The sequence below is a fragment of the Gasterosteus aculeatus genome, chromosome 4 (assembly GCF_964276395.1).
Source record: "Gasterosteus aculeatus chromosome 4, fGasAcu3.hap1.1, whole genome shotgun sequence".
Classification (NCBI taxonomy): Eukaryota; Metazoa; Chordata; class Actinopteri; order Perciformes; family Gasterosteidae; genus Gasterosteus; species Gasterosteus aculeatus.
The window spans coordinates 16,587,093-16,611,389 of NC_135691.1; the positions used below are offsets into that span (position 1 = coordinate 16,587,093).

General features: G+C 44.6%; 1 protein-coding gene across 2 annotated transcripts in view; it reads right to left on the minus strand.

Moving 5' to 3' along the window:
- Positions 1 to 24,297, minus strand: part of pigg (phosphatidylinositol glycan anchor biosynthesis class G (EMM blood group)) — a 47,059-nt gene that overhangs the window by 4,154 nt on the left and 18,608 nt on the right. For both annotated transcript variants that reach the window (XM_040172684.2, XM_040172683.2), the window contains exons 7-12: positions 23,875 to 24,092; positions 23,048 to 23,332; positions 18,269 to 18,666; positions 16,422 to 16,613; positions 4,861 to 5,170; positions 2,542 to 2,705 (exon numbers count right to left, since the gene is read on the minus strand). In XM_040172684.2, the coding sequence (XP_040028618.2) occupies positions 2,542 to 2,705; positions 4,861 to 5,170; positions 16,422 to 16,613; positions 18,269 to 18,666; positions 23,048 to 23,332; positions 23,875 to 24,092 (1,567 nt within the window). The remainder of the gene's footprint in view (positions 1 to 2,541; positions 2,706 to 4,860; positions 5,171 to 16,421; positions 16,614 to 18,268; positions 18,667 to 23,047; positions 23,333 to 23,874; positions 24,093 to 24,297) is intronic.

The window sequence follows — 24,297 nt, forward strand, 5'->3', positions numbered from 1 at the left end:
GTCAAAAACTACTCAATAACATTTGATCACCAACTTGCACAATGACATGTGTTCTTTTGGTTTGGGGTCACATATCAGCCATCATTGGGCCGAGTGAGTCAGACTGCTGTCAGTCATACTTTGGGGGACAAATTCAATAAAAAAGTGACAAAGAAATACAATTGCTTGGAATTGGTCCAAGCCCCAAACACACTGGATCCTACAACTCCGAAATGCAACTGAATGTGGTCTTTGGTGTTCTGAATTAAACAATTTGCGAAAGATGAAGTTGATTAGTATTAAATGCTTCGAGCTGAATAACGCCAACTCCTTTGACATTTTGACATCAGAAGTCCTGGGGTTGTACTTCTTGCGCCAGCTCAGGAGCTGTAACCTCTGTCTGCAGCTGAAGGAGGCGATAAAGATGCTCATCAAGCTCAGCTTTGACCTGATGTAGTTTATCCACGGTGTGGTTAGAAAAGAAACTATTCTTATGACAACATTACTGAACTGAAGAAAAAACAACAATCAAGGCCTTCGCAGACCTTAAAATATATTTTTTTTTGCAGTATTGAATGCGAAAAGGAACACAGTGTAAAAGGAGCCAAATGAAGCATAAATGAAGCCGTGATTGAGGACGGAAATCGCACCTTCCCGCACATACAAAAAACAGTAAAGTTAAAGTTTGATGGAAAGCGACGTTGCCCTTCACTGCATTGCATTTATTTATGTCAAGATGAATCTTTCAACGACAGTTTTAATGATATTAATTAAGTAAAGTGGTGTTGATTGGCCAGTTTTGAAGATTTACAGTTGTTATGCAGTGAAACAATGAAAACATTCTCTTGGCCTTAATTGGAGTTTGACTGCGTGGACGGAGGCCCGCCCAAAAAACGCTATTGATCAAAGTCTGTCTTCCAGCATTCGCCTCGTGGTCGGCTTGCTGATGGTGCAGGGTGAATTCCTAATGTGTACGTTTAAATCATCTCGCTGCGAGTGCATAATACAGGTGGAGCTTCTGTAGAAAGCACCACGGAATTATGGGATGTAATGTGCAGTTGGCCTGAATCCTTTCAGTCAGGAAAACTGACCTCGGATCTGCTTTACTCCCATTTCAGAAACCTCGGGCACATTACGTTCACCTTGGAAGCACCTGGAGAGGTCTTGACGGCAGTCTTGCCTTTTTCTTCTTCATTGTAATGCTGAATGAAAGGTTGAGAGTTCACTGACTTCACAGAGCCGTCCTCTGAAGGCATTTCATCTAAATCTATTGTCCAGCCAATCAGGAGGTGCTCGGGTCCGACGTGTTAGTCAAACCAAACTCACCGTCCTCGGGCTCTACTGCTCGCAGCACAAAAAGCTTTAAGATGAGTAAAGGTTTGGCTTTTTAAATCAGACCGGCTGAATCGGGGAAATGTTTCACTTCAGCAAAGCTCTCTTTTGCATGAAATTGAGTTTTTTTTCTTTCTTTTTTTTTTTAAATACGCAGCTGCAGCTTCATAAATATCCATTGATTTATATAACTAACTTTTTAAAGAACACAGGCGAGTGAACACCTTTCATGAAATAAAGTAATCTTTTAATCGGAAACAGCGTTCAAGTTCTGGCTCCATCGGCGGGGCAGCTGTTGCCCGGATACGGACCCCATCACTCCGCTCTGTGCTGAAGGGAAGCTGTAGCTATTGGCTGCATTCCCACACACACACACACACACACACACACACACACACACACACACACACACACACACACACACACACACACACACACACACACACACACACACACACACACACACACACACACACACACACACACACACACACACACACACTGCTACTCTCCAGTTCAGGTCTTATGCGGGTTAAGCTATTTACATGCATCTGTTGATACCCTCCCTGGTGCCACGGGTAGACCCATTAACACAGTATTTCTACACACCGATGCCATCGCAGCCACAGGGAGGATTCAGAGGGAGACGATTGAGAAAAAGAGACGCAGGCGACGTTGTAGAAGTTGTAGTCACAAAGAGCGGGATGTTGAAATGAAATGCGGGTCAGATGATCTCAAGCAACTGCCCCACTCGATCCGAACGTGTCCTTATGAATGGATAATAAACCAGATCTTATTTCTGACTATCTACAGTACTGACAGTGTTTTTTCAGTCGCTGACTTACGGCTAGCAGCCAGCTTCTCTCTCACATGGAGACCGACGGGCACGAGAGCTATGTGGCACCATGGCGCTACTTTTTTGTCCTATTTGTCCGTTGATTTAGTTTTCCTCAACTAGTGGCTGACTGGGTATCGGACCGCAGAACAACGCTAATAAAAATCCTTTACTATTAATACGTCTCAATGATGAACACCAGTTTTTAAATGGCTTAAAAGCAGTGGATTGTAAACATTTGAGTGAGGAATAGTTTGACTTTCAATCATTGTGGCACATTGACCAATTCACGGTGCAGCTACAAACCAGGTTCCAACCTGCTTTTGTTTAATCAAATACACAATACTTTTTTGTTTCTGTCGAGTTAATGAGTTGGCCCCTTGGAGACGTCTTACCGGCCTCTCTCCGAGCTGAGGTAGCAGACGAGGTGACAGTCCCAGAGCAGCGGCCCCGCGTAGGTACTGAGCGCCGTCAGGAAGACGGCAGGAGCCTCCACGTAGCTCTCCAGTCCCACGAAGCCGACGGAGATGTCCACGGTGGCGATGTTGTTGGAATTGCCCTGCAGGGGCACAAAATATATCTTACTTTAGCATTATTCGGTCTTGTTTTAGCATTACAGGAATGACGCAGGCTGCGCACGGACAAAAAAACAAAACAACAACATGCAGATCCGCTTCAGACCCCTTTGCTTCATCATCATCATCATCATCATTGCTCTGAGCTTCTGGCGCAGTTGTCGCTTGTGTTTTCCAGACGGCGACCGACACAGCGAGCGCAGCTGACCGTCGGCATGTGGTCTCTCGTTAGAGGCTACAGCACACGCGCTGCTTTTCCTTCCCCGATTAGTGAACTTTTCGACATTTACAAACAGAAATATACCGGTGTTGAATGTAGTACTACTGTGGGGGGAGGACATGAAGAAACATTTTAAGGACTTACCTGTGATGAGAGAATCATAATGGTCTTTTTTCTTTTTAAATAAAAGAATTTCAAAATACAAGGTTGTCTGTCTTCAGCCAGTGTAGAATAAATGCTAATAAGTCAGCTGGTTATTATTAGATTACTTGAGGGTTTCTCTACAACTGTTCGCTGTAAAACGCTTTTCTCACAGAGGAATCCATGCTCACATTTGTGCCGCTCAGGTGCTTAATCAGATTTCTGGTCGGCACATTCGGGTTATTGAAACCTCCCCCGGTGAGCCTTGCTCGCGCCTCGCAGCCTCCACAGCAATCTATCCACCCGAGACGTTGATCAGCACCTCTGAGAAACGCCGTCGCATCTTTGAACCTACAAAATCGGCACATTTCTCGCTTTCCACCCGTTTCACAATTAGCGGCATGCAACATGCACGGCGACGGGTGCCGTGATCAACAGAGATCAAGGAGATCTTTGTTGATCCAGTTTGAATGAGCCGCTGGCGGCCGCACATCAAACTGCGGTTTAGTTGGCGCCTGTGCACACATCCCTGATCACACAGGGGGGGGAAACATCAACAGCTGTCTCCGCTCCAAGCAGACGCGCCGTGAACATCGGTGAGCAGGTTGGAGGCTGCATGGGTATTTTAGACGTTGCACTCGAATGTATGGAGCGCCGCTCGTGATGATTCAGATGTTTATACGGACATTTCTGAATTCACACCAGCGGGGTGACTCGCCCCCGCTCATGTGGCCACACAGAGTGGCTCATTCGTGGAGAACGAAACTCTCCTTGCTAGCTACCGACCGCCTGGTTTTGGGACGGAGAGATATCCACAGGAAGAGCCCCCCCACCCTCCCCCCAAAACCTCCACCGGGAGACACGCGATGCTGTTCAGCTGGTTTTTGTGACGCTAGCAATGTATGCGCCTGAGGTTACCTGAAAGATTTCCCATAATCCTCTTTTGCGTTCAGCTGCCAGACTTTAAAACAGCAGTTTTCTGCCCATATTTACAGTAAAGCCTGTAGGTGTTCTCACTGATTACATTCAAATCCAACACAGGCAGGCACAGTTAAATCAGACGTCTGCGCCTTACAGATCCATATTGACTACAGCTTTTTGGAGAACGGCCTTAGTCAAAAGATCTGTAAGTACACGCCTCGGCGCTTCAAAATTGTCTGGTGGTGTTTTAATCTCGAGCCCATCACGCCGTTAACGACCGCAGGGCGAAGACGCTTATTAAACTGTTAGCGATGTACGAGTTGTTTGTTGACAGAAGTAAACATTTGCTAATCACATATCCGTCCTGGGTGGAGGTTAAATCATGAGACCGGTATTTCATCCGCCTGTGAGGAACATTCAGAGCTCCTGACGCACACCTCCACAGGAAGATGCCAGTCCAGCTGGCCTTCGAGGCGGCGCCGGACGGAAGAAATAAAATACACACACAAACACTCTTTGTTGTTAGAACTGCTGCCATTACAGCATCTCACACTTGAGCATCGCTGATTTCCTACATGTCGCTACGCTCTTGTGTCCCGGCATTAAATTAGATCTCTTACTTATGTAAAAGATCTCTTACAATCAGGTGAGGAAGGTGCGGAAATGGTGTCAGCACAAACAAATTTGTGTAATGGTCGCGATTTGTCACAAAGGTCAAGGATTTATAATCGCTTAATGGCAAAAGTTGATTCCGGATTTGCTCCATATTTAGTAAGGTTATGAGTCACGTCATTTAAAATACACATCCTGCATAGCTTTATGGCCCCGATGCCACTGGCGTCATTACGGATGCTCACCTGAAAGTAAAAGAAGGCCTGACCAAACCAGTAGTGCATGATGGTGGTTTGGGCCGCGTCGTAGTGGAGCCTCTTCCAGATGAACTGAGCCATTAAGGTCTGGATCAACAGGCAGCAGCACAGGACCGGCAGGTTGTGAGCGCGAAACAGCAGCGAAACCAACAACACCAAGCCGCTGTAAATCTCCCATAACCCCCGGCTCTTCAGCTCGGCGTCGGCTGTGACGATCTGCGACCGCAGCAGGTCTTTGGTGCCGGTGAAGAGGATGCCCAGGATGAAGACGTAGACAAAGCGCGCCTCCACGGTTCCCCTGGAGGAGAAAGATTACAGCAAGGGTCACTTTTTTTCTCTCTTCTAAAGCAAGAATTGATTTTCCTCCAGAAAACTCCTTGTCTAATATTCAAGTAATTGCGGTGAGGGGCTCTGAGCAGACCGGCTGTATCAGGTGTGAGGAGAATAACTGAATTCCGACTTTATACAATGATTGATTACAGTACAATTAACGGAATCAAAAGAACAATCTTAATAAATCAAATGCTGGAATACAAGCAGCTTTGAATAGAGGAAAGAAAGTCAGTGTCTGTGGAGGTGATAGTAATTTCCTTGTGGAAAGAGAAACTGTGAGAACAAAGGAATCAGCATCAGTAACACCAGATATGGGAAGTGGAGAGCAAAATCTCAAAGCAATAAGTCCCATTTGTTAACTATGATTTGTAGACACATTTTGGGCGACTTTTATCGTTTTCTTTTACTACTGAAAATAATAATAATATTCAGTGTAAAATGCTGCACAGCTGCATCATCAGACCCTTTGTTATAATACATCTTCAAAGCGCACTACTCCCATTCATTTCCTAACCCGGTCTCTTGTTAAACAGGTTTCCTGATATTTCTGCAACTCATAACCCTTCTTTCATTCAGTATGCGGCGTGTCAATGTAACATTAATAATTAAAGGTGGGAGACTGGAAGACAGAATGAGTCGCCGGAGGAAAACAGACTTTCACACCCATCACTTTGTCGGTTGTATTTTCGGCATCCATATAACTTGAGGACCCTGTTATTCACCCTTTTTTTCAGCTGATAAAGATATCAGAACTTATTTTTGAAAAAGAGTCTCTCAAGTAAAAAAATCTTTTATTATATTCTCTTAGTCTTTCTTTGAATTAGTTCCTGCGAGTATAATGTGGCCTAGTGATGAGGCATCGGCCTCCCTCTGGACGTCATACACCGTTTTCCTTGGCAGAGCCTAGTTTTGCATGTATTAACACAGTCGCACTAACCGAAAACATAGAGCTTGTTTTTCCTCTCTTCCTTTAATGCATCGGGGCTGTACAGCAGGTCCCAGTGGGCCGCATGTCGTGGGGGTGACAGAACATGTTTCACGGCATTCCGGGTATTACTGGGACTAATAGGTCTGCTTTCATAGGGAGGACATGCACACTTATTGGGTGTATTTCACTTGATGAATTGTGTATATTCCTTTTCATTGCCATTTGGTTGCTAGGGCAACAGCATTGGTCCAAAATGACTTCCTGTCAGTGACTGCATTCACAAACATTGCAACAGGAAGTAGAAAACGACCCAATTTGACATCTTAGAGTGTGCATGGCAGTCACGTTTCAGTGTGCAAAGGAAGTATAGTAAGTAGTTATCACATTTTTAAATACTACTTTTTCATAATGACGAGTCGATAGAAAACAAAAAGGTAGCATCAAATCAAACCAAAGCATTTGAACCTCCGGTCGGTCTCGAACGGATTTACAAGTTGATCAATATGTAATAACTACAGATAACAATATCTAAATAGCTAATTATGTTTCATGTTGCCGTTTACACACTCGCGTGTGTGAGACTGCATTTGGAGAAGAGAAACGAACAACTCAAAATATGCAGTTGAACATAAACTGAAATAAACTGGAAACTGAGTATTAGTTGAACTGATAGCTAATAAAAACTGTATACACATGCATTATCAACCAGCCAGCCATCAGCTAACATGCAATCCAATTCCATTACGCTGGAATTCTGAGGACAAGGCGTTACGTTTTTATATGTTAATTATTAATTTGGTCTCTATATGCACGGTACCGTCACTACGCCACATCTTAGGTTCAGACTGAAGACAGTTCAGTTATTGTGAAAGTTACAAACGTGTAATGACAACACTACTTCGAAGGGAATGTCCGTTCTTATAGTTCAGATCCATGTTAAAAGTACGCCGCTTTAAGAGGTCCAAACGCGCAACAGGGGTGACGACGCGCTCACGCTCTGAATGATTATGAGTAAATAAAGCAATACAACTTACTAACTAGTTGATTTTATCAATGCGAGTAAAGAACAACCCAAGTTAGACACCGTACTGGGAAGCATTCATACCGACTGATGACTGTACCTGGTCCCTTAGCTCTAGATGGTTAGTACCAAAAAACAAAATTGCTTTTCAATTAACATAAGTTCAGAAAAGCAGGAGGTTCAACCCTGAATGGCTAGGCAGATGTAAGCTGTGTAAGCTCGGAATTTCTATAATGGATCCTCTCCTTCTAAAAGGCTCACTCCACAAAAATCACTTTCAATAATTGCCAAAAAGTCCCAAATTGAAGCTTTAAAGGAAAAGTGTTTTTGTCTATGAAGCCAATTTCCCTTTTAGCCATTCAGCTTAAGCTCTTGTTGTGCTCCCACCTTGGGAAGAAACAAGTTTTGGCCTCCAGTTCTGCTACAGGACAAAAAAACACAAGAAGTTGTGCGATATCTCTCTACTGGTGAAACTCAGCCCTGAGATCTGATTGGTCAAGCCACAGAGAACCCGGGGTCCCTGTGCTCTGCGCTGGGAGACGACACGAGGTTTCTTTTCTCTTTCCGGTTTGGCTCCGTTGAACGATAGGATGAAGGAGTCAGGCTCTCCACCTTTGGGCCTCCTACACCCAAACAGGAGCGCCTCTCGTCCGTGAGAGGATAAGAATACGGGCTTCTTCCCCCCCTCCGTCCCCAAGAAACAACAGCTTACCAACATACCTAAGCAACAGAAAAGTCCACAACATCGTCCTTGCGTTGGGCCTTTGAATGGACGAGTCCATTTTACTGTCGATCCATTCGCGCAACAACGGACGGAGCGGACAGCACCCCATAGAATACCCGACATTCTTACATTAAATACATGCATTCAAGTAGCTTCTGGTGATATTTTCAAATGCTGACTGCTCAAAATAAATGTACGCATTTTAAAAAATGTGCAGACTTCTGCATGACTTCACGAACACGCATCTTCTCCTCACAAGGCTCACGCACAGCAGAGGGACACTTGAAGAAGTCGGAAGTGTTACAGGATAATAGCGGACCCTGAGGAGTTGAGAGAGTATTGGACATGTATTGTTAATCGGTGTGTTTTATGGAAACCTGTTCCCACGGAGCGAAGGGGCAGAGTAATGTGCTCCATGCGGCACTACTCATTCATTATTCACCCCTCCCCTCACAAAGGGCCAGCGAATGCGTTTATCGTTACTTTGTGCAAAGGAAAAGGGGATAATCCTGGCGAGCAAAATAGTCACGTCTGTCACGGTTGTACTTAACAAAGAGTGTTGTGTCACACACTTAAAGCGCATTTTTCTCTTACAACTACAGGAAATCACGTGTGATGTATATGCATAACGTTAAACCCCCCCCCCCCCCTCCGAAGCCTGTATCCTTCACTCAAAGACCACAGGGCTAATGAACATTAATCGGAGGCAATAAGCAGAGAGGAAACGCTGAAAGGAATCTTGTTTGCGTTGACATTTTCGATGCAGAAAAGCACAAGCCCTCCTTGTTTGAGCCGCAAAGGCGATCGGAGCTTCATGCCGTTTCCCCTAATAGCAGCCCCCCCCTCGCCAGCCCTCCGCAAAGTGGCTGCAGTCACTTCAAGTGTCTCCTGATTACAGTATATCACACAGCTCTGCACCAATCAGATTGCTCAACTTTTTCAGCCTTTACTTAATCATGTAGCTCAGGGACGGATTACGCAATCCGTTGCCATCAAACTCTAACAAACAGCAGAGACTGCAACAACACGGAACAAGACCCCCATGTCCCCGTCCTCTAATCCTGTCCCCTTGAAGGACGGATTAATAATAAATGCATGGCTTTCCAATTGGGAGATGTAAGTGAGCTAATAGAAGCAGTTAGCGGAGCAGCAGGGACGAAGGTTGATGCAGAGTTAATAACGCAGCGTTCCTATTTGTGTGTGTGTGGTGCGAGGGCTTGGAGGCGATATGCAAAAGTTCAAAAAGGGAGATTTTGTTCTAGACTAAAGAGGATTTCAGTGTGAAGTCATCAGTATTGAACAACAATCCCAGTGGCCCTCCCGCATACATTGTCATTCTTGTATTTAGGAGTTAAAGTCCTCCAGCATGCTGTTGTTCAGACCACCGGACAAACCCTGAAGTCACTGCAGACCGCGTCTCGTTCCAGAAGCATCACAAAGAAAAGGTCGTACTTGTTTATTTATCACAAGGAACAATCCTAAGAAGGCTTCTCTCTTTTTGTGGATTTGAGAACTAAGGCCCTGAAACGTGAAAGTCTTTCTAGAGATTAATGAAACTAGGCAGGTCAATAATGAAGCAATAAGGTACGAGAGGCTGTACAGTGTTAGTAAACAGCATTGGGTCTCATTCATTCACATCGCCCATGACTGCACATATTGATGGGCCACATTTTCATGGTTATCTTTCTAGGCAGCTCACTCACTCCGACGCATATTTCATATTGTATGTATTTGACAAATTTGCCGTTTACTGGATGAAATGGTAAGTTTTTTTTTTTTTTAGGTTTCCTTTATTTTTCCCTGTCATTACCATCCATGAATATTTTCCATCTCGAGTTTTCCCACAATTTTGCAACCGCAGGAATGATTGATGTCCCTAGAGACTCTGCGAACAGATCTTCTCACTCAGATTCTTAGAAAACCTGATCCGCTGAACCAATCGGATCCTGTTTGCTGGGCTTTGTGATGTAGACAGAAAAGTGTAGCTTGACAGACTGTGGTAAAGAGGAGCCGCCTGGATTTCATGTTACCTTGGAAACAAGCCCCGGTGTTCAAGCAAGTGAGTAAGAAAAGGTGAGACCGTGTCCAATCCCGTCAACATGCTTGGTGCATCCCCTCCATCAATCCCCTGCATGGGGCGAACACCGACAGTAAATCAGCCCAAACAAGTGAGACGCTGCCACAGGAAAGAGTTGAAGCGGCTGACTACAAACTCACTTTGTCTGAGACTCGGTCTTACTGGGGGATAAATAAGGCCACGGCGAAGTCACAACAATTGAAATGCTACTCGTACAAAAGTAGCAGACTTTGAAACAATGGCCTCAGACAAAACATCTCACGCCACAAACCAGTGGATCAATACAGAAGGACTTGGCAGAATATGGAGAAGGAAGGAGCGAGTCCAGAATAACATTTTTAATTCCAACTTACATATACATATACACATTACATACATATACATACATACACACATATACATACATATACACATACACACATATACATACATATACACATACACACATATACATACATATACACATACACACACACACACACACACACACACACACACATATACACACACACACACACACACACACATACACACACACACACACATATACACACACACACACACACACACACACACACACATATACACACACATACATATATACACACACACACACATATACACACATACACACATATACACACACATACATATATACACACACATACATATATACACACACATACATATATACACACACATACATATATACACACACATACATATATACACACACATACATATATACACACATACATATATATACACTTAAATTTTTCATAATTATATGCACCTTCAATGCAGAGTGCATTTACAAAATGCCATTTCCATAAGTTGGCTACTACCAAGTTTATTATAGTAGGTGCACTTTTGACACAATGCAACACACGGCCTGATGTGCTTCAGGGATGAACAGTGAAACGTGTGGTCCATCAATAGAACCAGCGTACGTACTCCTGATGACATCACCGGAGAGGTTCGCTAGACCTGGAAATTATTTATTTGGGAAAACAATGACAGCATTGAAATATTTGGTCTGGGTGAAATGCCTTTCTTTACATTTACGCATTTTAATTGAATATTGTGAACCGTGTAAAAGTGTTTGAGAATTAAATGTTGACTGTTTTTGAAAACAGGGGAGGAGGGTCTACAGTTCGGGGGGCTGCAGATCTCATCGCTGGTGGTCCTGATGGTATCTTCCGTCTGTGACCTCCAACTCTCACTGGAGCGTTTCGCAGTCGAGTGTGAAGCGATCGGGATGAGGAGTAGCACCTCTAAATCTGAGGCCATGGGTCTCAGAAGGAAACCGATGGATTGCCTACTCCAGGTAGGGAATGTGTCCTTACCCCAAGTGAAGGAGTTCACGTACCTTGGGGTCTTGTTTACAAGTGAGGGGAAGATGGAGTGTGAGTTTGGCCGGAGAATCGGAGCTGCGGAGGCGGTATTGCACTCGCTTTACCGCACCGTTGTGACGAAAAGAGAGCTGAGCCGGAAGGCAAAGCTCTCGATCTAACGGTCAATCTTCGTTCCTACCCTCACCTATGGTCATGAAGGATGGGTCATGACCGAAAGAACTAGGTCACGGGTACAAGTGGCCGAAACGGGTTTCCTCAGGAGAGTGGCTGGCGTCTCCCTTAGGGATAGGGTGAGAAGCTCAGCCATTCGCGAGGAGCTCGGAGTAGAGCCGCTGCTCCTTTGCGTCAAAAGGAGCCAGTTGAGGTGGTTTGGGCATCTGGTGAGGATGCCCCCTGGGCGCCTCCCTAGGGAGGCGTTCCAGGCACGGCCAACTGGGAAGAGGCCCCGGGGATGACCCAGGACTAGGTGGAGAGATTGTATCTCTGCACTGGCCTGGGAACGCCTTGGGACCCCCCAGTCAGAGCTGGTAAATGTGGCCCAGGAAAGGGAAGTTTGGGGTCCCCTGCTGGAGCTGTTGCCCCGGCGACCCGACCCCGGATAAGCGGTTGAAAATGGATGGATGGATGTTTTTGAAATTTTGAAAATTAAAAAATAAATCCACTTTAATTTATATTTTTTACTTTAATTGTGCATTTTAACCTATACTTTTGCTGTTGCATATTTATTTTCAAATTTTGAATATTGTCAACCACAAAGCAGAGTTGGCTTTTCCATTGTCAGGGAGGTGAAAACACCGTTGCATTTTCAATGTAATATATTCTGTCAAATTGCTCCACTGTCGGTGTGTGCTGACGCATTTTTTATTTTTTTTCTCACCTTTAAGTGCTACATTGAAATCAGTCTTTTTTTCCTTTTTTTAACAGTGGAATGTTTAGAGATGAAGAACACACTAAAGCCTTCCTATGAACAATTCTGGAACAAGTCAATGGAGAATAAGGATTTGTTAAATGTTACCACAAAACAGAATTGCCTTTGAAACAGGGTTATAAGGGCTTACCCCTGAGTGTGCCTGTCTAAGCATCTGTGTGTGTGTGTGTGTGTGTGTGTGTGTGTGTGTGTGTGTGTGTGTGTACGTGTGTGTGCGCGCGCGTGTCTCTGGGGAGGGAAGGGACTTTTCAGGTGTTTTGAGACGAGTTTGAATAAATTTCCATTTTTTAAGCAGGTAAGCGCTATGCATGAATATTTTTAAATTTTGAAACAGAAACTTTCTAAATAAAGCAGAACATGTTGAAATGGGTCGTGTTTTGTGTGTATGTGTCACAGAGTTGAAAAAAAGAAAAACATTGTTTGAAAACACAAACATTGTAAATGCTACGTTTGGTTGAAAATGTGTCATAAATGCTAAATTGAACAGCAGACTTATAGAGACGTAAACTGCTTCGATGCTCAGCTACTTCCTCTTGGAACATAGACGATATGATTTGCTTCCTTTTTATGTTGCGCTCAGGTCCTAATTGTTGATCAGTCATCATTGAGTAAATATAAAATACAGTACATTCGCTCGGTCAATTTTCTATTTTTAGGTCCCTGTCCCAGATTATGCCAGAAGGAAGGCTGTGTGTGTGTGTGTGTGTGTGTGTGTGTGTGTGTGTGAGAGAAAGAGAGGAAAAGAGAAACTGTATCCACAGTGACATCAATCCAAGTAACTCTTTAAAGTGTGAACCGTTTCAAGTGAGCTGTTCTCAGCCCCATTAGCCATTTTGAAAGATGCAACAGTGCAATTAGCTGGCACAAAGCGAAGGCGAGGGGGGACCCGGGGGTCGTGTTCAAAGCCGTTCCTTTTTACATTCAACTCCATGGTGTGAATGGAAAATATTACAGCATTTAAACAATCAGCACATTTGTGTTCTTTACACAATACATTAATTTTATTCCAAATAAATTACTCTATCCGACACAAAGACAAGTTGAACCTTGCGATTGTTAAAAAGTACCAAACAAAAAAAGAGCATGAATTGACAAGTCAGCGGATGGAAGTTAAACGTAAATAGAATAGAAAACACAGCACCTGAGATCACAGCGTGTCTTTGCTACACATAAAAACTTTGGCAGGTGATTCACACTGTGGACTCACTCTAACATACATCCCCGAGGCGGAGCGCCGTAATGATGCACCTGTTGAGGCGTGAAGAAAAGGCTGAAGGACGGGGGCGACACCAACCCTTGTCAATCATCCAGTTCGTCAAAAGGAGCCGGGGGCTCCTGCGTGGCTTTAGTCAGGTGTCTTTGAGTGCGTGAGGGCGAGAGGTGGAGCTTTTAATTAGGCCAGCGAGCAGGAGAGACTGCCGACGAGAACAGGAAAGGTTAGGGGAGGCCAGGTAGTGTAGGTGGATGAAGGGGAGGTCAGGAAAACTAGACAGGAGAACTGCGTACAGCCCTGCACACTCATTATCTCCTGACGGGGGTTAGAAGGAGATAACTCTGTGCCAAGATACAGTCTGCAGAATGAAAAATGACTACGCTCAACAGCTGCAGGATGGTCGATTTCCTCTCTCTTTTTGGATAACGTTAACAGCTATTACATATAGACGGTGCTAAAAAGATTAAGCGCGCACACTGAAAAGAAGCATCAATCTTCAAGGATTGGGATTTCATGATTTTTCATTATCTAATGTGGAGGTCAAGGACACACAGATTCTCTAAGGTGCACTAAACGCGGAGGGGCTGTGCGTCACATGAAGCCTTTTGTTATACACCGTGTGAACTTAAATTAATTGTAAAGCCAGCGACTTGCTTCAGTGCAGCTGCAGGTTGGACAAATATAAACTCTTCAAGATTTATCAAAGATAGTAAGAGGAACTTGAAACAGATTTCCCTCTAAACAGCCATAAAAGCCCCCCTCTCTGTAGTTAGGCAGTACTGGACATTTATCAATGTTAAATAGCTTTTTGCATGTGTGAGGCTGATTCTGGTCTCCTAATTGAACAATTGCTTGATTTAATATGACTTTCCTGTTATTAAATAGACAAGAGTCCCTACCCACGGAACAATGGTGTACATAGTGAATAGTCTCTCATTCAATTCAACATTTGAATAGTACTGTAGCTGATGGGAATTTTATTAGTTTTGCAGATAATTGTGCATAAGCTTGGTTTTGTGGATACATTATGATTTTGACATCATAGAAAAAATAAGACATAACCAAATAACTAGAATTCGAGTGTTAAATACTAATGTGTGCAACAATTTAATGGCCAATATACGCAGTTACTGTGGAAACAGATGGTTCAGAACCACAAACATGCACATTTTATACGCCGCATCTACTAAATCGAAAAAATGTTAAATGATAAAGAAGCCGCTGCGGGTTATACGCCGCTAATTTTGTGGCACCTGACAAACCCGTCGCACGCGTCCGGTTGTCATCCACTGCTCACACTCACTACGCAGCGCTGCTGTACAGCTTAGAACGCAAGTGATCGAAGGTCAGTGGAACCTCATCCGTATTAACGACAGCCTGCGGGCCAATTCAATGCTCAGCTACTTGTTCTATGTGAGGTTTCTGAAGTTTTCCTTCAAAATCCGCAGGTAGTTGTTGACAGAGAGGCGTGTGTGCCCCGATGCTCGGACCTTTTCACTTGAAGGCACCACGAGGCGCCGCCTCTCAAATCCTCAATGTTCTTTTCTGCTGCGATCGCCTTTTCTTTCAGACGAATCTGAACTGTCGAAACACCACAGACGCTTGCTCTCCCACCCAGATGACCGATGGCGGGAATAAATCCCAAAATGAACCACACCCTTATTTTAGCCGCCGGGGTCGAAGGTGAGAAAAGAAAAAAGTATCTGCTTATGACCTGCATTTTACAGTATGTGGACCAACAACGCAACTACAACCCATCCTGTGGGGATCAAGAGCTTTCGTCAATTGGTCAACAGCACAAGACCTCCAAAAATCATAGAAGTTTAAAAGGACTGATTTCAAAACGTACTCTACGGTCTGCACTGTATTTTTCACATCTCGAGGCTCCCCGAGGAGCTGCTGCATATTTCCAAAGCCAACGTTCGAGCCGTACATTGTTTTGTATTTCAGTAATGGAAACTAAAAGAAAAAAAAAAAACTTTTCAAGTTTCAAGTCAAATGAAAGGCAAATTTACAAACCTAACTCTCCAGTATTTCTGGGTGTTGCTCTATTGCGTCTTCACTATCACTGTTCATTCTGAACTTTAATTACCTAGCTTACTTGTTGTGAGAATGGGACTCTGGGTTCATCCGTTAGGGAGGACAGGAGGTGGGACTGTGCCAGACTGGTGTTCGAGGAGAAAAGTCGATACGTGTGTCAATTAAAATCAGCAGCCGTGGACTGTGCCACTCGCCTCTCGTGTAATTTAATAAATAAAATTTTTTTATTTTTGTGTGTGTGTGTGTGTGGGGGGGGGCTCAGAGAGGGGCGCTCCAGGTGGGGCGACGCCCTGTTTCCCTCTATTGGCCAGCCACCAAGTATAAACCATCTGAAAACTGGGAACTTAAAAGACAAATTCTGCTTTTTCTAGGGATAAATCTGTAAGACGTCGTTTTGGGCTGAGAACATCATAATGGTACATATGAAAGCCATTCCCACACTAAAGTATGTTTCAAACAATGAGGGGTTTCAGATTTGCTAGTCAGGTTTGGTGCAACCTTTAACCTCAGACACGTCTTTATTTGTCAATAAACCTAGAAAAGGAAAACTTCCCGTGAACAAACCACATCTCTTAATTGAAGTTGTAGAGTTTCAGGAGGTCACAGCAGGTCATTTACTACTGGGACCTTGAGTCTCAGGAAATGACCTCATTGCAATGAAACATCCACTAAGGGGACTAACATCATCACACGTGTAAACAACTCATTGAAATGCACCTACACTGCTTGGATTTTGCCCCGTACGCCGTGGGTTCCCCTCAGAACCCGTCCTCATTCAGGGACCTTGTGGTGAGAGGTGAGGGGAGCGGCCGAGGAGGTCAGTGTCCTCGGGGAGGCTCTCTTGCACTGTAAACCGCTAACCAGGGACAGCGACTGGCCGAGTCGCTCTCTGGCGAGGGAAACCGCATCGATGAGTTCACAAAAACTTACTTGGACGTAGCACTACCCGAGCGTTGCCATGGAAACCCCACATTGCCGACCGCTGCGCGGTAGCTGTAGACACCCAGGAGGCCGAGGGCGAGGGCGACCTTGGAGACCCACGAGCAGCGTCGTTGAACCAGGAAGTAGATGAGGAAGAGGCAGAAGGCGGCCAGCAGGGAGAGCAGCGTCCTGTGTTCGGAGCTGGAGAGACAAGCCGCCATGGGGTTACGAACACGCTGGGCTCTAATAGGAAGCACTTCCCGGGAGTTTTATGACTAAATTCAATTTGAGAACACATTTACGGTGCATATTGCAGGTATTTCATCAGTTTCCTCATTTCCCTATTTCTATATAATGATCAAAAACGAATCTAACCACTGGAAAAAAAGACCGCTCAGACCTTGAAGTAGACTATTTACTGAGCATTTGGATGAGATGAAACCCCGTTGGTCATATCCGCCAGCAGTAGTTCAAACTGTAAAAAGGCACAAATTCCTCACTGCATTTAAGGCTACATAGCATGAAATTACACCGGCACTGAGCACAGAGGAGTAATAAGACCTCAGAGGACATATCAAAGTTGAATAGGTGCTGTGTTTTTCAGCCGTTTTCTGGAACAGACAGCAGTGGAAGTCAGGTACTTTTGAGACAAGATGAGGCGCAACACTACCCAGGTCTCATTATCCAAGAAAAGGGGCCGCGCAGGTAGGAAGGAAGGGCAGCGCTGGACAGCGAAAAGGTCACAATCCACATCTCTTCTCCACAATGTCGTGCATGTTAAAGAACAACCCATAATCCCCTGCCCCGCGCTGTTGACAGAATATTAATGGCTCAGTTTTACAGAGAAATTGCCGTTTTTTTCTACAGACTGAGCAATCACACAACCTATTTTCCCATCTGGAGTCTTGAAGAAATACAAAAAAAAGCAGAGGGTTCTGTCAGCTTAACAGCCAGGAAAAACAGCCTAAAATGTTTCACTGTCAGGTGAAAAGATCTGCAGACTGTTAACACCCTGTAGCTTTCCTTGAATGACTGTGATGACCAAATCATGCAGGGCCTTGTTTTGTTAAGTGTATTCCAGTTGTATATTTCAATCTACCAGCCTCATCTATGTCCTACAGTTCACAGAACAGCCGGCTTGTATATTCCCCCGAGGAGGGACAAATGAAAATTGTTGTTTTTTCTTACATGAATCTCTCCCAGTAAGCAGAGAAAGGGGATTTCTCACTTTATTTATGCAGGATTTGCACTGAACCCTAAAATAGACTTATACGTGTGAAAATGACTTTTCACACATACATGCATTAACAAAGGGCTAATAATCCTTAAGTCTTTAATACAATTGCAGGACAGAAAAAACAACCTGCTGATGACTTCAGTGCTCTTGAGGCCTCATTGGCAGACGATTCTGTCTTAAGTAACGATGGAAAAAGACACAAGGGTCTGTTCACTGGGAGGGATTTATGCACAAACTCTTCCGGTCTTTGTACATCCAGCTCTCTTGTGTCGTTAAATATGGAACTCACTTCAGGGAAGCTAAAGCGAAAGACGGAGCACTCGGTCTCCTTACTAATCAGGGAGAGCTGCGTCTTCTCCCAGATGAACCTCTTAGGAATCAAAATGCTGCCAAGAGTAACTATGCATCAGCCAGGTAGCCGCTGCGCGTTAACACTCTGCTTTGCAGAAATCATGTGTCATGAAGAGTGAGATGATGACGGGTCACCTGCCAAAAGGCTGGAGTGAAAAACAGCTTTATGTAAAAAAAAGACAATCGCCATAATGAAACGGAGGAAATGATCATTTTTAAAGGTCTTTTTTTATGCATTTTCCCGTGTCAGATGAATGGTGAGCCCCACCTGTTCAGCCAATGTCCCACGTCAGGGAGATGAGCCCACTGCACCCCGGTCTGGTTGAGGGAGCGCAGCAGTCGGCAGCAGACCAGTGTGAAAGGAGGCGTGGCTAACGCCAGCCACCGCTCCGGGAGGACCTCCGCCCTGGAGCGAGCAGAGGGATGGCAGTCTCTGGAAGGCAGGACGGGCTCCTCCTCGTCTCCAGAGGCGCTCTGCTCTCTGAAGTACTTGCGGCACACGTCTTGGAAGACGGCGAGGCAGAGGGTGTTGAGCAGGAAGTACCAGGTCTGGTGCTCTTCCTCCACGAAGCTGCTCGCCGCCAGGCTGAGGGTGTGTCCCACTGTGCCGGCAAGCAGCAACACGTCCAGCTCCGACAGGGACCACTCGCTGCTCCTCGAAGGAGACTACAAGGGGAAACAGAAAGTCAACAAAACAACATTTACACTTGACTTCTTTTTCTCAGCGAGGTGTTATGAATAAATCAAAAAAACAGAGTGTTCTTGCGACTTGAAACAGTGGACTTTATTTTGATCCAAATCTTGGATCTCCACAAGCAACAAATCTATTCAGAGACCTCATTCATGACTTGTGCAACACAACAACTGCCGCAGCACACAAGCCCCACGACGGCAGCCCGTCATGGGGGTATGGATGGGTGTGAATGGGGGAATGACATGTTTTGCTAAACTCATGCACTCGCCCACCTGTGTACCGTGGAACCACTGGCAGCAAGACCTCACTCAGAGACAAATATTGCTCGGATGATTCATATCAATACTGATTCTCATTGAGTAACAGTTAATTTAGCTGCCACTAACTAAGGCTGCTCTATTATCTCAACCACCATCATTTTGAACTCAGCTTTTCGAATCCAAATTTGATCAAGGAAACAACAACCGCACTTCCCTTCCTGCTAAAACTGAGATTCACTCCGTCGTATGCTGTGTGCAGTAAAGGCCCCTCATTCCCAGAGACCAGGTCAGAGGACATTTTATGGGGGTTGACAAATACAATCGCAGGACTTCCTCCATACTCAGTTCATTTAATGTTAATGACTGCGGTGCCCCTGTAAGCTTAATGAGGGAGTCAGAAGGCTCTAATCATTCCAGACGCCTTTAATAGTGACTCCGACATGAAAGACTAGCGTTCATTCCCTTTGTTTTACTGAAGAGAGCAAATGAGATAAATAAGAAATGAGCCAGTTAACGACACCACCAATACATTAATGTGGGCTCACTTATAATGTACACATTCAACATGTGTGCACGGGTGGTTCACCTGGTTAAATAAGAATAATGGCGATGGGGAAAAGGATAACTTCACGGACAAACTCACTTGCAGCCATAGTGAGACCCTGAGCTGTCATTCAAAAATAGTGGCCGGTCATCACATTTTTAAAATTGGTGTTCGTCCAATACTTAAATTCAAATAATTTGACTGAGTGGGGACGATGCGTTGGCGTGGAAAGCAAGTTCAAATCAAGTTCAGCCAGCCTCACAGCTCAGCAGCAATGTTTTAGCCCAACCAAGAGCTATCAAACACAGACGTGCACCAGAGGTGCAGCGCTCGCGCTCTGCAGGCTGCAGCGCGGCCTCCCGGGGGACGGGAGCGCACATATACCTGTATGCTTTGCACTGCATTATGAGACATTAAATATTTACCACTGGTAGTGGTGTCCAAAAAAAGAAAAAGGAAAAACAACATCACTCAACATGGGCAACTTGAGGATTTACAGCTTCTAGGCTGCATACATTGTCTGGGTTGCTCTTTATGGAACTCTTTCAATCACAATTTGTCCCCCGTTGTTTATTGAGGAAGGTCTCCCAGACAGAATAACCTTTATGTGGCTTGATGATCACAAATAGTTATTTTTTTGTAGGTTTGAGTATTTGGTTGAGCCGGATCTACCGATTCAGCAACATTTCCTCATGTTTTCCCTCACTGATTAAATCTTGTTAACTTAGTATTAACGAAGACAGAAGACAAGCGTAATAGAAGGATATAGTTATTGACTGGGTCATTATTTCCTAATTATTTTCCACATATTTTAATGGTTTAAACAAAGCAGAACATAATGCGGTTAACGCAGGTGGATTAACGGTCTTCTTTCTAGTATTTGTGCTAAGCTAAGCTAACCCCCTTCACGTTGTAGCCTTACGCTTCATCAACAGATGTGAGTGGCGTCGATATTTCTAAACTATGAGGGAGAGCTAAGAGATGCTCTTCGGGTGAATTGAAGAGCACAGCAGGACCACCGTATACAGCGCATCCATCGACCACAAGCTGAACGGAAGCCGTACGTAGAACGAGAGCATGTTGCTCCTCGGCCCTCTCGCTCGCCTTCAGGTCGGCTCACAGCACAGAGATGGACAGTCCGTGTCATATTTACAGATTTTAGGCTAGAAAATAAGGGTAAATTTGCTTGTTGCCGTTTTTAAATTTTTACAGGATTACTTTTTAAATAGGACACACGCTCACCTTTTGCCTTATTAAAATTCATTAAACCGAAATTCTAATCACATCTTGGTTTGGGCGATGGGTTACTTATTAATCTTCCAGTTGCAGAGAAACTAATCAGGATGCCTCTAATAAAAGGTTTGGATGCGGCCATTTGTCATGTCAAAGCAGGCGGCTCTTTGCACTTTGATCCACACGGATTCAAGTGATTGTATACTGTAATATAACAGGACCTTATCGGACTTTGGATCATTTCCTAAACTTTCTGCCTTTATTTTGGAAATTTTGTTGCACAATATTATTCTTCCAGAACGGTAAATTAAACTCTGGCTTTTTAAAGTATTTAGCTAGAGTCTAATCGTGATTTCAAAAGTCATGACTTTGAGGACACATAGTGTACTAATTATACTTCCTCACACAGCTTATTAGAGATACATATCTTGGCCATAATGACGGACCATGATACTAAATCACTTTAATCACGGTTTTTGGAACAAGATATATTAGCAATACATGAAACTGATCCTCATACTGCTTTCAAAGTAATCAATCATATTTTAAAATAGATCAAGTACAGTAGGATTGTTCTTTTTTAGATGCAGTGGAGATATTGAATAGATGTGTTAATTGCATTGCATTTCCTCCATAATGTTTTACTGTCAATGTTTGACTACTCACCAAAAAGTCTGCAGGTGGATGAAGAGGCCCTCTTCTTTTTATGCAATTAAGCTCAGGTACATGCACCTTTTGTGTTTTTCAAGGAAATTGGAGTCACAGAAGCACCCACAGTCTCTCGCTCTCTTCATGCTCCAGCAAAAAAGATTTAAGAGTTTATTTCTTCACCGAACCCAAACGAGCCCTTCAGACTTTTTTGCCGTCTCAGCACTTTTGCAGAAGTTGCCCAGAAGGACCAATGAGATGTAACCTTTGGAGATAAATTATAACGAGGTGCAGCAGTAAAGAGGCCTCATCTTTTAGGCCAATTCAAACAAACACTAAAAATGCGAATGCGGCCACCTTCTGAATAACTAGTCCCAGTATATGTGATTAATGGCCCACTTAAGAGGAGCGGTCCCAACATCAGCGGCAGGTACTTTTATTTGTTGAAGTACGTCTCAACATAGCTGTTACAGGCGGAAGACAACATCACATAAACTATGTATGAAACAAACGTGCACCACCGAAAACCATCAGATCCACTGCCGCACCAGTGCGCTCGTATTGCATCATTGCAAAAGAAACCGTTAAAGCCAACAAGTCCGTTCTTTATTATCATGAACCACCGAAAGCCTCAAGGAGTTGCATCAGGAAGCCAGTTTCAACTGGTGTACGCGTGGAGACAGCAGGCAAGTTCAGCAGAAGAACAACTACACTCCTGAAAACTTTATTAATAGGCACACCTTGCTTCAAATAACGCAGGGCAATAAACCCTCACGAAGGCTCGGAGTCACAATGATGATTATTTCGGAGGATGATGTTTGACGTGCTGCTGAATTGCAGCGAGGCCTTTCTGATAGTCAAATAACCTCACTGATACGAATGCCGAGGGGTGGACGAGATAACTGCAGGACGGATGTCTCCGACCGCGTCAGTGACAGCTCTGAAGGTGTGGAAGGAATTCTCTGGGGTCTGAGGAAGCCTATGATCTATTTGGGTTTCATTGGAAGGAAGTGGACGCCTTCTTGAGACATAGCCTTTAGTTATCTTAAAATGTCCATAGTCTGCACTGACTGACATAATGCTTCATGCGTATGCAGTTTTTTTCTTTGTTATTACTGCAGTTTTTTTTCTTGGATTGCCCTTAATGCAGCAGTGTGCTTCAGACATGTGCGCTGGATTTGAAAAACAATGTGAGCATGTGGGACTCAGCAGCATCTGTGAGAAATGCATTCAACTTGAGTTTTACAAATGCTGCGTTCCTTCTCTATAACTCTCATTGAATGACAAAAACATTTTTTATATATTTATTCATATTTAATATATTTTTGTTTATTCTAAAGCCTTTTCATACTTATTATCATCCTGTGCAATGCTGTAGAGAAGTCATTGGAAATCATTCTTTAAAAGATATTTAATAGACCCATTCGGTCGGGCACTTTTTTGTGGGTCTGAGGCCCCCGAGGTCTCAGACCCACAAAGAGGGACTCGCTGACTCCCTTTGTTACACATGTCATTTAGGAGCCATTTCACATGTTCCAGGCTGCATTACTCACAGCTCTGCTGACTAAGCTAAATCCCAAAGTGGGAATACAATAGTCAAGAGCCGATCACAGAGCAGCTGAACCGCTTCACACGTTCAGCTACGTATATTTAGCGGCACAGACTCACCTTCCCGTGAATGAGCGGCCCAAGGGGGAGTCGGCGCATCGCCATGGAGATCAGAATGCAAAACATCGCCGAGGAGAGGGCGACGGCGGCGAACACGAGACCCCAGGAGAGGCTGCAGAAGTAACAGGAGCTCTCGGCGGAGGTGCACACCAGGACGTGCACCGAGGCAAGCAGCAGGCACAGCAGGTAGAAGGGCAGCGAGAGCAGCGCCGAGAGGACAGGAAGGTCCACGGTCGCCTCGCCGCTCAGGGCCTCGGGCATAGCCAGCAGTAAGACCAGCAGGAGCTGGAGGGGCAACACCAGAAACACACCGTGTGTGGGAACAGCATTGGCATCTCAAACATCGGGGCCGAACTCGGCCGTGCACGATGTAGAGAGCTGTGAGGAATTGGAAACGTGCGACCACAGAAAGACAACACAACATTGTGTAAATAACACAATGCTATTTGGTTTGTTTAATAAAATAACAAGGTACCTGTTCTATAGGAGAGGTAATCTTATAGGACCTTTGTTGTGAGGTCGCCATAATATAATGGTTGGGAAACACTGACGCATGTCTCACAGTCAAACGTTGGACACATTTTCTCATTGAATCAAATGAGAAAGTGTGTCCAAACGTTGGACTGGTACTGTATAGGAAGGCCCTCAGCACACAAGCGTTATGTAGTATCGATAGTTATGGCCATTCCAGCTCATTCAAGCGTTTCCGTGTGGCAACCACAGTCAGAGAGGCTCCTGCACCGACACAGAAAGCTTTCAAATGCAGACACGTGTCTTTGTATTGTTTCCTTAAACAAATGAACGCCCGCCCCCCGCCCTGCACTCACCTGGAACACAAAGACCATGCCTGCGACCATGGAGTACATGTCGTACTTGCCCAGCTGCTTGCTCAGGGCCGAGCTCATGGAGGCCAGGGCCTCCAGGTACTGCTTCAGGACCTTTCTGCCCATGTTGGTGAGCACCTCCGAGGTGTTGCCCTCCAGGAAGAGCTTCATCCAGCTCCCGTGGGCCCTTTCTGCCATGCGGAACTGCTCAAAGCCGGCCTCTGCAACGGGAGGAAGAAGTGGTTGATACAAACAGCTGGCATGTTTACAGAGTGTGGCTTTACTTTAAATCAGGGATTATTTTGACACTAATGTTCGCTGTCAGATGCTCAAATACTTGTCATTACTTTCATATGCAGCCACATTTCTGGTTGGAACTTCGGCAGCTGCTGCATTCATATAGATTTGTCAGATTGAGGACATTTG